The sequence below is a fragment of the Anolis sagrei genome, chromosome 1 (assembly GCF_037176765.1).
Source record: "Anolis sagrei isolate rAnoSag1 chromosome 1, rAnoSag1.mat, whole genome shotgun sequence".
Taxonomy (NCBI): Eukaryota; Metazoa; Chordata; class Lepidosauria; order Squamata; family Dactyloidae; genus Anolis; species Anolis sagrei.
Genome location: NC_090021.1, coordinates 301,073,504 through 301,088,809, shown reverse-complemented (window position 1 = coordinate 301,088,809; position 15,306 = coordinate 301,073,504). Strand labels below are relative to the sequence as shown.

The following is a 15,306-nucleotide window of genomic DNA, read 5'->3' as shown; positions in this document are numbered from 1 at the left end:
TCCATGCATTTTGAGATTCTGTCTTGCGGGTCTGAGCATGTAAGACTTGTATCAAAAACTTAGGAGGAAGCAATAGATCTATCAATCAACTTTGGGTGGAAGCTAGAGATAAATAAAGTATGTGGATTGATCAGTGTGCTTCCAATATAACAGTGCCCAAAAGTCAATTTTGTAGCTGTATAATGTACAGTGTCAAGAAAGTGAAAACGTGTGCATCGTTTGAGATTTAGGTTGACAATACAGGGAAAGTTGTTGGAATCCTAATGGAATTTCATTTTCATTAATCCAAATGATAAAGATATACTTCATGTAGAAGAAAGGGTTCTGTGTGCTTGAGCTGAGAAACCATTGGTTCATGTCAACAACGCAACTGTCCGCGGCAGTGCTCTCAATTTGAAAGTAGTTACCAAAAATGGTTGTTTTGAATACAAAATCACAATTTGGTAGCTAAATGTTCTGTAAGTCCACTCAGAACAGTATTTTTAATTGTTTGTAGTTCATCCTTGTGTAGGATATTGATGTACAGTGATTCCACATCTATAATGGCTAAGAGGGCATTATCTTGGAAGTTGCAGATACTGTTTTTTCCCCTCTGGAAGTCCTTCACATAACTTGCAGTATTGCTGGTATGTGATCCAAGAAAGCAGCTTACATATATGGATTTATCTGGTCATCTTCAATCTAGAACACTGATTTATTTGTTCCCCATCACCAATCAGATAACACCAGCAAACTCCATCTACTTTTATTAAGATTTCAGGGGGTTTTTGCTTCGAGTATTAGAAAAGAGTGATTAGATGGCAACAACCCCTCTGAACGTAACATTGCATTAAACCGCAGCAGAACAGTGATCTATATGACAGGCATATAGGTTTTGAAAGACACTCCCTGGCCCTATGACATAATAAAATCACACTCTACCCAAGGATGAGGACACACAAACTGAAAACACATATATATCACTTTGGATATTGTAGGCCTTAGTAAAGCTTGTTCTAGAGGGAGCTACTAAGACAGATGAAATGTGATTCTAATTTATTTATTTAATTTCTTTACGCTATTTCTATCCCGCCCATATCAGCCCGAAGGTGACTCATGAAATGAAATCTCCCTCAAAAAACTTGGAGGAAACATTTGGGATATACTGGGGAAAACAAAGGGGTAGAGGTAGTGCTGTAGCTGAATCATGCCAACTTCTTTCCTGTCAAATGAGATACTACAGTGAGGAGGGTTCCTATTCAAAGATCTGTGGGTTTATAAGGAGAAAACATCAGGTCCCCTCTTTTTAGGAAGCAGTGATGACATAAAAACCGGTTGTCAAAACACTGAAAGAAACATTATTGTCCTCAGTCTGACCACTGAAAGATTGGAAGAACAAAGGATCATTCATGAGATGTCATTAGCGTTCAGGCCACTGTTGCAAGAGTTATGTATAAGCAGACGAAAACAACTTGCTTTTCTATGGAAGTCAGAACCAAGACTGTAGGTGGGTTTCTCTTGAAAGAAGTAGAATTTGATATTCTCCCTGCCTTTTAGAAGAAGGCAAGGAGACTTCAGTCCTCAGGGCACCTAACAAACTAGCATTGTAAAAGTGTATCTTTTCTGAAGTTTTTTTTAAAAGAAACTTTATATAAAAAGTTGGCTCCAAAAGGCTTAATTAAAGACTCATAATTCTTTAAAAAGCAAGCATGAAGCATTTAGTGATGGCACTCCTCAAATGTCTCAGTAGCTTCCTTCTGCTTAACCGGTAATTCAGGAAAAACGGAGAAGCTTCTAACAATAGAAAGTGCCATAAAATGAAAATAGCAAAAAATCAGACATATTTATTAGTGCATATATTCTGGTATTGGGCCTTAAACATAAAGTTTCATGAAGAGTGAAGAAAAATATTACAAGAAAACATTTTACTAGAGAATGTTACCCTCCAAATAATGACTATTTGGAGCGGGGGAGTGACTAATATTTGTTTTTGGAACACAATGAAGTGTTACCATTTTGGAAAGGTATAAGTTCTGCCTTGCCGAGTAGAAAACAGAGCAGACAAAGGTGTCGGGTGTTTAAATGCATAAACTACGTCATTTTGTCCAAAGTAAATACATCTGCACTTCAATACATTCAGCAAAAGCTTTTTTGCCTTGCAACAGTCTTACTTCAAGGGTCCAGTGCAATGTTATAAAAATTCAGCTCTTAAATTTACAACCACTTAAGTTTATTTTACAGTATATTTGTGACATATTGGCATTAACCAAAGATCTGAATTGTTTACAAATATAACGGCTGCCACCTGAGGCAATTAAAAAGTTCCCTCTAAATATTAAATTTGTACACAATTTAATTTTTAACTTAATTATCCAGGTAACATCAAAATTAAAACAGAAAAGGCTAATTTAAGCAAAAATATACCCATTTTTCTAGAAATAAATCTAGAAATTCTCAGAATTGAAGTTTCAAAAGTGTCACTTGCTGCAATAATATTCTCCACTGTAAAAATAGGAGATCTCATTCTTTTAGTGATGTTTCAGCAAATATGGTTTTCCAAGTCAGTTTATTAAGGCTTTCACTTTACATGTTATTAAATCCCATCATGCCTTTCATGTTTCCAGCAGCACCTTGTTGAAACTGCCGCATCATTGACTGCAATCCTGCCATGCCACCTGGAACAGAAGCACAAAATTAAATATAAACTTTTCAGCATTACTTTGGAGTCACATTAAATGGAATAAGTACACAGGGTTATTTTAAGCTCGCATTTCTTTAACAGACATCTGTCATATTACATTGCAATTTCTAAAAGGGATGGGTGGGATTTTCCCAAAACTTTGGTATAACCAACCAAAGGTGAAAGATCGTGGAAATTACAGTCCAACCTATCTGGAGGGTGACAGTGCCCAACCACTTTCTAAATGCACTGAAAGGTCTTTCTAAATATTTTATAGGCCACTTATTTACTAGTTAATATGAATGTGACTTTTGGATAACATGCATGTGCATACAGTATTAAAGTTGTTAAACACAAGGACTTTATTTCCCTGTAATATTAAGCAAAAAAAAAAAAAAACATTACCCATGTGGTGAAGAACTCTGGGATCCATCATCTTTGCCATCTGTTGGTTTAGTTTTGCCATCTGGGATGGGTTTACGTTCTTTGACATATCACCACCTTTAAAGACAGAAAAGGGGTGGGACTTTAATAATTTTTATTCCTGCACCATTGAATGAACATTAGGAATATGCTGAACTTTGGTACTGGACAATGATTTTTTTCTCTCAATAGAAGATCTAATGAGAGTAATTATTACCATCTCTTCATCTATTATTTCTGCCTCAGTCTCATCTTTGTCCAATGTAAATAAATAATCATGGTAAATATAATTTTCTAGGACAGAATTAGAAACACGAATCCGTTCCTCAAATTACATAAGTATTTAATTTATTTCAAAAAGTTACCTGGAAATGGGATTCCCGTTAAAAGATCATTCCAAATATTTCAGTACCTAAAGGTAAGCCTAAAATTAAAGTTTCTAAAATATAGCAAATGATTCACTTTCACACATCTAAACCATATAGCCATATTCTCACCTTTGAAAAGTCCTTTGATGCCTCCCATCTTTTTCACCATTTGTGCAAATTTTGTGTACTGTGTTAGTAGTTCTTGAACATCCCTAGTTGAGACGCCAGAACCTCTTGCTACTCTTTGGATTCTTCCAGGTTGTTTGCTGAAAACTTTGGCCCCATCTGTACTGTCTAGTTCTGAAATTAGAAAAAAGTAAGATTAAAATACATCTGTTCTGTAACATAAAAATACTTCCAAGTGCATTCCTGATTTTCTTTTGTTTAAAAATATATCAATATGGATTCTATAGTAGAAGCTTAATACAATCCAATCATTGAAGATGGAGCCCCCCGTGTAGAAGCAGGTTAAACTGCTGAGCTGTTGAACTTGCTGACTGAAAGGTCGGCGGTTAGAATCCGGGGAGTGGGGCAAGCTCCCACTGTAAGCCCCAGCTTCTGCCAATCGAGCAGTTCAAAAACATGCAAATCAATAGGTACTGCTTCAGCAGAAAGGTAATGGAGCTCCATGCAGTCATGCCAGCCACATGATCTTGGAGGCATCTACGGACAACGCTGGCTCTTCAGCTTAGAAATGGAGATGAGCACCATCCTCCAGAGTCAGACACAACTAGACTTAATGTCAAGGGGAAATCTTTACCTTTGTAACATTGAAGATGTAATACTGATATTAAATTATGCCCTCACATTTCCTATACATTTCAAGCAGAAAAATCCTGCTTTTAAAAGCAGCAACTAAGGTCATTTATTTATTTATTAGTTTGTTTAATTATTTACCTTATTTATATCCCACCTTTCTCCACCCCAAGGGGGACTCAAGGCGGCTTACAATCGCACCTCCATGGTGCCTTGAAACATACAACATCAGTTAAAACATAAGTTAAAAATAAAAAAATAATACGCATAATAAAAATAAATTTCAATGAATTTACAACACTATACAATAGTATTTGAGTGGGCACTTATATAAGAAAACAGAACTGCTCCAAGCTTCTTCTTAAGGGTCGCACTGACATTACATCAAGGGAAAACAACGTTCTCAATTTCAACCTTTCTTCTGCAGCCCCCCCCCCCCCGAATACCTCCCACATTTCTCCAGAAGGTCCTCCAAAAGTGTGCAAAAGATGGTAAAAGAAATTCCAGACAGAAATGGAGAAAGCTACACCTGCAGGAAGTTTATTTATTTATTTACTATATTTTTACCCCACCTTCTCTCACCCTGAAGGGGACTGAGAGAGGCTTCCAAGTTGGCAACAATTCAATGCCATATAACAAACATATACATGCAATAAGCATATGCCTTAAAAACCATACTTTTAAAAAACCAATATATTAAAAACCAAATATTAAAACCACACAGATCCAAGTCATAGTCTAGGAGCCATTCCAATCGTATTGCACTTATTTAATATCGGTTTATTGAACTGAATTACTCAACGAAGGCTTGGTCTGACAACCAATTTTTTAATTTCTTTCTAAAGGTCAGGAGGGAGAGAACTGAGCTGATTTCACTAGGGAGGGAGTTCCACAGCCAAGGCGCCACCACTGAGAAGGCCTTGTCTCTCGTCCCCAGCAACTGCACTTGCGAAGGAGGTGGGACCAGAGGAGGGCCTCCCCTGAAGATCTTAACCTCCGAGGTGGTACATAGAGGGAGATATTTTTGGACAAGTAAGCTGGGCTTACCTAGATCTGGTTTCCACTAGATCCAGCAGCCATAACAAGCAGAGTAACTCCTTTTGTTCATGGAGAGGCAAGTCCAGCTTCAAAATGTATATCTTACAATTTAAGTATTATGAAATATAAAGGTTAGACTTTTAAGCTTTTTCACTGTTCTGACAGTGTAATACACTTCAACATCTCTGTTTAGTTTTAAACAAATGGAAACATTACCTTGATCATTCATACTGTCCATTATTGTCATCAGTTTCCTTAACCTTGCCATTGATTCCTGTTCATTGCCTTTACTCATAAAATCTGTTCCAAAACCAGGAATCATGCCCTACAGAAGAAATAAGGAAATAGTAAATACCTCTTTCAAGTACACAGTTTATGGAGTTTTAAAAATCAGATAAAGGCTTAATTCTGTAGTGCAGAATATTATCAAGATCTTTTGTAAATAAAAGATTCAGCTATAGTTACCAAGATTTGACTGAAGGGGCCCATTTTCATGATGTTTTGGAACTGTTCATACATGTCTCTCAAAGTAAATTGTCCTGAAGGACAGAAGATAATTGGTTAAATTTTCATCTTGGAAAAATACAAGAAGCCAGCACAGCTTCATCATACCTGGGTCCAGAAACAGATGAAAGCCTTTTTCCTCCATCTCATAAAATCATAGAATAATAGAGTTGGAAAAGACCACATTGTCCATCGAGTCCAACCCACTACCATGCAGGAAAAACACAATCAAAGCAGCCCCGGCTAGTAGATTGCTACTACTGTGCCCTTGGCGGCAGAAAATAAGAGGCAGGCACAGCCTCATTATGACTAGGCCCAAGAGCTGAGGAGAAACCCTTCATTTCAAGTGACCTTCTGTGGCCTCAGAGGAAGAGAACAGGTAGGGACATCATGCCTGGACCCTCCAGCTGAAGAACGGCCCTGCTTTCCCTGTTTCTTGGCCAATGAAAAGAGAAGGGAAGAGGCAGCGACTACTGGACTTAATTTTCCCCACACTGCCATCCTCTTTTTTCTTGTGCCATGTCTTAATTAGATTGCAAAGCCTGATGGCAAGGAACTGTTTTGTTGTTCCTTTACTTGTAAAGCATCATATACTTTCTAGAACAAGCAGAGCATTAAGCCACTGAAGAGCGTATTACAAATGTTTTTTTGTATAGCTTACCGTGTTTTAGTTTCTCTATGAGAGCCTCATTGTCATCTAACTTCAATTCATTTACTTTATCTATCAATCCTTCAATATCTCCCATACCTGGAATACAAAAAAATAAAAACATCTTCAGCAACAAAATAAAACACCTGTGAGAAAAAAAAAAGGTTTGAGGAAGCCACAATATTAGACAAAAACTCCTGCAATACATACCAAGAAGTTTGCTGATAAAAGGCTGGGTTTTAAAGGGTTCAAAGTCATCTATGTGTTCACCAGTACCAATGAAAATGATTGGACTTTTCGTGGCAGCAACTCTGCAATATAGTATAAAATGTACTAGAGGTTAGTTAGAGTCAGAGTTAGCAAGATTTCACAACTGAAAAACAACATCTATTAAGTAAGATATATTGTAATGTTCTGAATTGAAAAGCTTAATATGACAGTCCTCATGAAGCAAGCTACAACTGATGCATGGGAAAGCAGTTTTAAATTCTCTTTCTGACCAAACTGGCAAAACTAGATTTATACTGTGCATTGAACATTAAATATTGAAACTTCTGAATTTTGTTAATGGGAAAACTGACAGTTTTGAGAAGAGCCATTCCTCCCAGCACTGCACTGCAGTAATACAATTATCTGCATTCATAATACTTATCTTTCCACAAAAACAAAATAAAAATATGCCATAACACTAATTCAGTAAGTCAGGTTTAGATCTGTATTTTCAGAACTGTGTTACTATGGAGTCATTCAGAGTGCTACTTTCAGCTCTGCGAGGGAGAGAAAACACCTTCTGTTTAAATAGGCTTTCACCTTTAGATTGATGAAGGCTCTCTCAAGCAAATTTGGTGGGAACACGGGAGAGGGCCTTTTTGGTGGCTACTTCCTCCCAACTGAGACCATCCCTGCTGGCCTTCCACAAAGTAGGCAGGGTATAAATAAAGTTGTTGTTGTTGTTGTTGTTGTTGTTATTAATGGTAGAATGATGTGAAATCTGTTTTAAAGTTTGCAATGTGTATGTGTTTTTAATTGTTAATGTTATTAAAGTGTTTTTTTTAACTGAGCGACTGATTAATTTTTTTAACTTTGTACTCAATATTGTTTCAAACATTCTGTTTTAATTGATATTGTAAGCCATTGTAAGCCTTCTCACCCTGTGGGGTGAGAAGGGCGGAATATAAATACTGCAAATAAATAATTAAATAAATGTTTATGCCCACTGAGGAGAAAAGTGGGATATAAATCAAATCAAAACAATACTTACGCACTGAGTGCCCCACCTCCTTTTGCATGACCATCAAGTTTTGTCACGATCACAGAGGCGACGTCAACTTTGTCTTTGAATGCCTTTGCTTGAGCTTCACAGGCTTGACCAATAGAGGCATCCATCACATAAACAATATTATCTGGTTGCTAAAAATATTTATATAAACAAAAGGAGTTGGAAAATTAGGGCCCTTTCTATCTTTATCATTGTTTAGAGGCAAGTAAATATAAAGGAACAGGGACAAGATGTTTAAAAATCTAAAACACACATACCATGTTTACATTTTATTAAGGAATATGACAATTTCTTCAACAACAGCCTTAATTATTTTAAGTTAGAAGTTATTCTGGACTTGAAACTACATAGTTATGATTCCTTCAATATAATTCCTGATTTAAATTTCAGGCATTTTTATTCACTGGGTTGCTGTGAGTTTTCTAGTCTGTATGGCCATGTTCCAGAAGCATTCTCTCCTTGCATTTCACCCACATCTATAGCAAGCATCCTCAGAGGTTGTGAGATCTGTTGGAAACTAGGCAGGTGAGGTTTACATATCTGTGGAATGTCCAGGATGGGACAAAGAACTCTTGTCTGTTGGAGGCAAGAGTGAATGTTGCAATTGGCCACCTTGATTTGCATTTAATGGCCTTCCATGACCATTAAATAACACTGTTGCTCCCTTCAACGCCCTTGCCACTGGAGTACACACCCCTCCAAATGGGAAGTTTAGTTTCATAACTCTGCGTGTTTTTATGAGCTCCCTGCAAATAATCTGCTCCTATTGTTATCTCATTAGAGTCTTTTAACCGTTTTATCCTTTGTTATTGGAATGTTATTTTGCTATTGTGTCGCTTTTTTCTGTAATTTTGATGATGTTGTTTGCTGTTTATGTTCTGGTTTCATTTTGCTGTAATATGTTATCAGGCTTGTCCCCATGTAAGCTGCTCCGAGCCCCCATCGGGGAGATGGTGGTGGGGTATAAATAAAGATGATGATGATGATTATTATTATTATTATTATTATTATTATTGCAGCTTCAAACCCTGGCTGCTTCCTGCCTGGGGGCATGCTCTGTTGGGAGGTATCATTTTTTTCGTCATTGTTACTTCATGCATTTAAAAATAAATGAAAGCTCCATTCCTGTATGTAAGTAAGTCCTTCTGAATCTAGATTACTTTAGAGCTGATTGCAAAATGTTGGGGATCATGCTGTATGTTTGCACATCTAAAAAGCTTCTGCATTTTAAGAATATGAATAACTAACATTCCAAGATTGTGTGAATTAGTCCTTCACATTCTTTGATAATTACTTTATATAAAAACTAGTCTCTATTAGAACAACTCCAAAATTGCCTTATATTACTCATACAATACTTACTATGGCATTAGCAACTTGCAACATTTCTTCAAAAAGAGAGTCTTCCTGTTTGTGACGACCACTTGTATCAACGATTATTATTTCAAAGTTTTCATTTTTAAATTTTTCAACACCTTCTGATGCAATAATCACAGGATCCATCTCTGTATAACTGTTGCAACAGGCAAACACATAGTTATGTGAAATTATGAGATGGTTCTCACTTGCCACCACTGCAGGCCAAAAATGATAATTATCCAATCTGTTGCCCAAATTCAACTTGCAGATATTCTCATCCAACTCAGCTGTTATTGCAAACCAATGATCAACAATAAGAAGCTATAGCATAGAATGTTATATTTAAGCCCAGTAAGCTGTTGTGTTGGGACTTATTCCTAAGAAGGCATACTTAGATTTGAGCTGTGCTCCTTATACTTGAATGAAAAATATTCTAATTAATAAATAGTACACTGATTTTAGTTTGGCCCCTTTCTGTGCCCTTAGGCCTACACAACTTTAATGAGGTCCCTGAGAAACCTTCCAAATTCAGTCTCTAGGTCAGGAGGAAGGACCATCTTACCCAGTGAACAGCTTTTGGTTTAGTCCAAAACAGATTTCCCACTTTTTCAGGCCTTTATTCCCAAACACTGTCAGAAGGAGGAAGTAGGAACTACTCTGCAAGTACACAACTGACAATCAGAAAGGAGCCCCTACTGATATGACTAGTGGATACATTAACATACTGTCAAGAACCTGTTTTTGCAGCTATGCTTACAAACTCTCATTCAGAGCAATATGTATTGCCTGTGAGAGGCAGACGCAAAACTACATGGAAATAGCACAACAGCATTCTTATATAGACACCTACTGAAAACTAGTGATCATCTAACACTAAGGCAATGATTCCAAGTAATCAAATGTATCCATTTGTGAAATATATTTTAATGATTAAATTCAACATTACTCTAGTTGAATTGGATCATTAATCCTCTCTGAGCTTCTACAGATTTTAATTTGATAATTAATCTTAATGGTTAAGGAGACATACCTGCCATAAAATGGAATTCTTGCTTTTGTTGCATTCTGTTTTAATTGGTCAAAAGCACCTGTACAATACAAACACAGCTTGTTAACCCTATAAAACATGTACAACTTGCAAAAACAAACTAGCTTGACAACAAAAGTGCTCACCTGCTCTGTACGTGTCTGCGCATATCAAGCATGTCTTCCAGCCTTTCCTCTGGTAATAGTATGCCAACTGTTAATAAGAAATCCAAATTGTAATTACAGTGCAAACATGGATTAAAAGTGCTTCCCACAAGCTATTACATTATCTTTTCATTTTTTTTATACAGTCAAAATGAAGACTGAAATAGACATCTTGTTTTTTCTACTTCGGTGTGAGACAAACAACAACTAGCATAAAATTATAGTTTGTTACCATACCAATGAAAGTTGAAGTAAACAATATAAAACATTTAATTTGTATACATGACAAATAAAATGTTAAAGCAATACAGGAGTATTCCTGAGAAGTAGGTTTTACATGAGGTTACCACAACTACTAGTATTTCAATTGTGTTTTGAAATATTTAGCACCTGACATCTTTTTGCCTATTTACACTTGCTACATATCTCTTATTTGCAACAACATTAAAGACTGTGAAATGTGTAGTGTTACCTTTGAACATGAAGTTGTCTTGCCACTTCCCTGCAACCCAACAAACATTATGATGTTCTGTTTTCCTTTTGTTGGTGTCCAGGCTTTGACTCCAGGATCAACAAGCTGTAGAATAATAGTATATCTGTGTTTTAGAAAGCTTAGTCTCAAACTCAGAACATACACAAGATTTACAAGGAATGTAATTTCAACAGAAGATTTTCTTCAATATTCCTCTTTTCCCTGCAATTCTGAAAGTGAGAAATTTAAACCCTATTATATCTGCTACACGTGAATTCTAAAGGAGAAAAATAGATTAACCTACCTGTATTTTTAACCCAATGGTTCTTACAACTCCTCCAAATCACTATCTTATACATAGTGCCATTGGAAACTGATGTCAAGAGCAAACTCAGGGCCAATATAGTGATTTGCAAGAGACTAGGAGTGGTGCTGCTCTACTTCCTATGCCAGGCACAGGATAGCATTATCAGTTTCAAACTCTAAATGGAGTCCTTTGAAAGTGGATAAGGGAAACGAACAGAATTCTTTTTAGATAATATACACCAATTTACTCATGGCAAACAGCAGTTCCCACAGAAGCTAAAAAGAAGAAATGTGTTTTAAGTAAAAAATATTAGCAGGTCCAGAGAAATAAGAGTAATTAATCACAGTAGTGTATCAGATTGCCATTTCAAAGGAATACAAGAGTTCATGTTTATGTAGTTCTGTGTTAGATTGCCATTTCAAGGCAACTTCTAGAGCAGTGGTTCTCAACTTGTGGGTCCCCAGGTGTTTTGGCCTACAGCTCCCAGAAATCCCAGCCAGTTTACCAGCTGTTGGGATTTCTGGGAGTTGAAGGCCAAAACATCTGGGGACCCACAGGCTGATAACCACTGTTCTAGAGCTTTGTTGAATTTGGGAGAAGGTTTTCAGACAGCATTTGGAGCTGCTTATGGAATAAGAGCTTAACTGCGTAACTCATCCAACAGGGATGATCATATGCAATTGATGTAAAATCCACACAATGATTAATTTAGATGAGTATACGGTTCAATTTAGAGATGACATTAAAATTCTGATTCAGAATACAACTGTAATTTAAGTTCCCAAATTTAAAGAAAGGTAATATTTGAGTATTGTTTACTTTCCCCCACTCCCTCCATTTGTTTTCCATTCTCCCCTGTAGGAAGAATGGGCTCAAGAGGCAGAACAAGGACCGCTAACTAATTCAGAAATCACATCCAACCTCAAGTAACACAAATGGTATGTTGGCTTGAAAACTGAAATGAACTAATGTGACTTATGACAAGAGCAAGGCTTGAGTAAAAATCTACTATATTCAACAGATTAAGCTTGAAAATAGTGTCACTAATAAAATATATTTTAAACAGCTGGGGCACACTAGCATTTGCACGGTTGCAGTGAAGTAATATAAGCACCTTTTTCAGTGTCAAGTCTTAGTCTTAGTACAATTGCAGGTACCCACACCTGAAAAATATGACCATGTAAGAGTCACATATGAAGTCTGGATCTGAAGTAAAAAAATATCTGGTAAGAAAAAATAAGAAAGACATGAATGTTTGACTATGTTAGAAACATACAGATTAGAAAACAAGTACTGATGTTTTACCTTGACAAGTTCTTTGAAGACAGCATGTTGAATCATTTTCCTTTTGTTGAGGCCAGAAGCCATTTCTTCAAGATCAATAGCAGATCTGTGGTTAAAAAGGAAAGAAATATAAAAGCCGTATATCATAAGAATATTTACTATATATACTTGTGTATAACTTGATCTCATATACAAGTCATGAATTTTGATATGACCAGTGGATACCTTGAAGTTTATTCTACAGAGAGGGAAAAACACCAGCATTGCCTCAGGAGGCCAGACACCACTACCTACTTACTACTATTTCCCTACTCAGGCATTCAAAAATGCCAGAAGCAGTGCCTTGCAGAGAGAGAAGAGATGCTTCTTTTAGGTTCTACCCATACACAGACCCACATACACACATGTCCTGTTATGCATTATATACTATGTGTGTGTGTATCAGGCTAATGCCTTTCATGTGTGTATTACAGATACTTCATGCACTAAATAACACCCCACTGTATTTGTTCTTAGCAGTTTGCTCAAAACTACCCATTCATCTCACTGGTCCTCCCCCAAAATCAATTTGGTACAGAAGTGCTATACCTTTAATTATTCTGAAGCCTCAATTTTTAAGACTATGTATAAAATTTTCACTACATTTGCATAAGCCGTATACTGTACTTTAATGTATGCATTTACTACATATCTTAAATAGGTCAGAAGAACACTTCTTGAGCTCACATATAAAAACACTTCAGCGAATGTAATAGGCCAGATATATAATTAAACTGCTTTAAGTCGGGTACAAAATCAAAAAAGTGCAAACAATTCTTTCAGAAAATGCAAATAAACATGAACAAATTAATACTTCTGTAAGAGATAAAAACTGTTATTTTGTTTTGTTAACTCACTTGACATTTTCTCTTAATTGCTTCACGAGCTTTATGTTGACATCAGCTTCTAATAGTGCTGTACATACTTCTTTTAGCATAGCATTTAAAACCTGATAAAAAGAAAAGGAAGATAAATTCAGAAATAGATAAGCTACAGAATTTTTGCTGCACCAAATTACTCTTAATTTTAGAGTAAAAAAAGTAAATAAAGCAAAATTAAGATTTCAAATATTCATTTTGTTCTTTCATTTAGGGCTCTTCTACACTGCCATATAATCCAGACTATCAAGGCTGATAATTCACATAATACTCATCTTTATTTGTACCCTGACACCATCTCCCTGAAGGCTTACAAGAACTCGGAAGTGCCACACACAAAAAAAACCATACATAGAACTGAAAACAGTAAGAATAAGAAATTACAATCGACTACACATATAATCGCCCACACATTGAGTCTACACTGCCATACAATCCAGTTCAAAGCAGATAATGTCATTTTATAGAGCTGTGTAGAAGGGGCCATAGACATGTGATATAAAGTGAGAAATAAATAAAAAGTGACAACATATAATGTATCAAATAAAATCTCTAGAAAAAGCTGCAGGAAGTGTCAAAGTGTTTCTTCCAAACACTTTGTTGTGGGCTTTCCCTGTTCTGAATATTTCATCCCCCACAAAATATCATTTTTTAAAAAAAAAATTGGAATAAAACATGTTTGGGATAAAACATCATGCAACCTATCCTCAAACTGGAATTAGTATTTTAGAAATTCTGGTTTTGAGATTTCATTATTTATGTGTACTTGGAAAATATGTGATTCATAAGTCCTGAGGACAGATAACTGGCCCACGAACCCAATGAAGCTATCCATCCTGATTCAGACTATGCTAACACTATGAATAAATTCTGTGTTGGTTAAACAGAATTAACTCATAACATAACACTTTCTATGAGGCTAGATATATCACATATGACATTTTAAGCAAGTAGAATTTTAGTCATTAGTATAGACTAGTTCTTTCACAGTGAGAATGAAGTTGTGTTTACTATCATTTTTCATATATATAAAGGCTACATACCTCTTCATTGATGATTGTAGCATTGCTCAGTGAGCGCAATGCTGAGGTTATTTTTCTCCCAAGATCCGCTAAAACCATTTTGGCAGCTTTAAAGTCAGTTCAAATGCAATCTATAAGGAAAAATGAGAATAATCAATTTCTTACTTATAAGAAGCTATACAATATATTTTGTGAATTAATTTATTTTGTATAATGAGCCTAAAACCTAACCAACATACAAAGAGCTTTCCCCCCAGAAGATATGTAAAACTGCAGCTTTTATTATTTAGAGCTGCCGGCCATCACAATTTAGAACATAAAAACGTAAAATAATAGCCCTACCTGCAAATATTACAATTACTAAAAAAAAAACCTATGCTTTTTAATAGGCTCGGTGTCTTTTCAATTTGATGCCTAATTCTTAATTTTGTAATTGCACAGTAAATTTTGCAATCCAATAATAATAAAATAATATTGCCTCCTAGGAGTGTACTGTTCTGAGAGGGGTCTGTTTGACAAATAATAGAGAATGCAGATTAGAAATATGAGCATTTGGGACTGTACCACAATCACACACAAATCTTTGGACAGATGGAGCCTTATTAAACTTAAGAACTATGCCTCCTTGATGAAAAATTCATATTAGTGAAAAGATATGTCCAGAACAATATTTCTATACTAATTTCCCATGTGCTTTAAATGTATTATTTACCCACAAGTACTCACTAAAATGTAAAAAAATGTTAGTATTTCCAAGTGGCTTAGAGATACATCCTGCTATATTCCAAGAAAATATCTTGCTAGGTCAAGAGGTACAATGCTGATCGATGCTGTCTTTCTTTTTTGTACTATAACAGCCATCCGAATGGGTTCTCTTCTGCACACTGCTCTCTTTGACCATTAATGTTATGGTACTTATTGAAAGAGTCAATCAGAGAATGTTCACATAAGCGATTTAACCTTAACAGATGTTCATTATCAACTAAACAGTTTTGGGTAGCACAGAATGTAGAAGTCATCAAGAATAATTTTGTGGCCTTACTTCTCAGTACTGTTAATAACTTAAATTCTATTTTAG

The 15,306-nt window shown here is 35.9% G+C and overlaps 1 protein-coding gene across 3 annotated transcripts in view; it reads right to left on the bottom strand.

Annotated features, from left to right (window-relative positions):
* The window catches only part of SRP54 (signal recognition particle 54), a 49,557-nt gene that overhangs the window by 27,241 nt on the left and 7,010 nt on the right, over positions 1 to 15,306 (bottom strand). For 2 of the 3 annotated variants that reach the window (XM_067462881.1, XM_060759252.2), the window contains 15 exons: positions 14,250 to 14,359; positions 13,186 to 13,277; positions 12,311 to 12,395; positions 10,699 to 10,803; positions 10,209 to 10,275; positions 10,066 to 10,123; positions 9,039 to 9,189; positions 7,659 to 7,807; positions 6,608 to 6,708; positions 6,410 to 6,496; positions 5,710 to 5,783; positions 5,461 to 5,569; positions 3,580 to 3,750; positions 3,065 to 3,160; positions 2,188 to 2,654 (listed from right to left, as the gene is read on the bottom strand). In XM_067462881.1, coding sequence (XP_067318982.1) covers positions 2,563 to 2,654; positions 3,065 to 3,160; positions 3,580 to 3,750; positions 5,461 to 5,569; positions 5,710 to 5,783; positions 6,410 to 6,496; positions 6,608 to 6,708; positions 7,659 to 7,807; positions 9,039 to 9,189; positions 10,066 to 10,123; positions 10,209 to 10,275; positions 10,699 to 10,803; positions 12,311 to 12,395; positions 13,186 to 13,277; positions 14,250 to 14,327 — 1,515 coding nt within the window. In that variant the 5' untranslated portion in view covers positions 14,328 to 14,359 and the 3' untranslated portion in view covers positions 2,188 to 2,562. Of the gene's footprint in view, positions 1 to 2,187; positions 2,655 to 3,064; positions 3,161 to 3,579; positions 3,751 to 5,460; positions 5,570 to 5,709; positions 5,784 to 6,409; positions 6,497 to 6,607; positions 6,709 to 7,658; positions 7,808 to 9,038; positions 9,190 to 10,065; positions 10,124 to 10,208; positions 10,276 to 10,698; positions 10,804 to 12,310; positions 12,396 to 13,185; positions 13,278 to 14,249; positions 14,360 to 15,306 lie in introns of those variants that run through there. The other variant, XM_060759259.2, reaches the window with a different exon arrangement.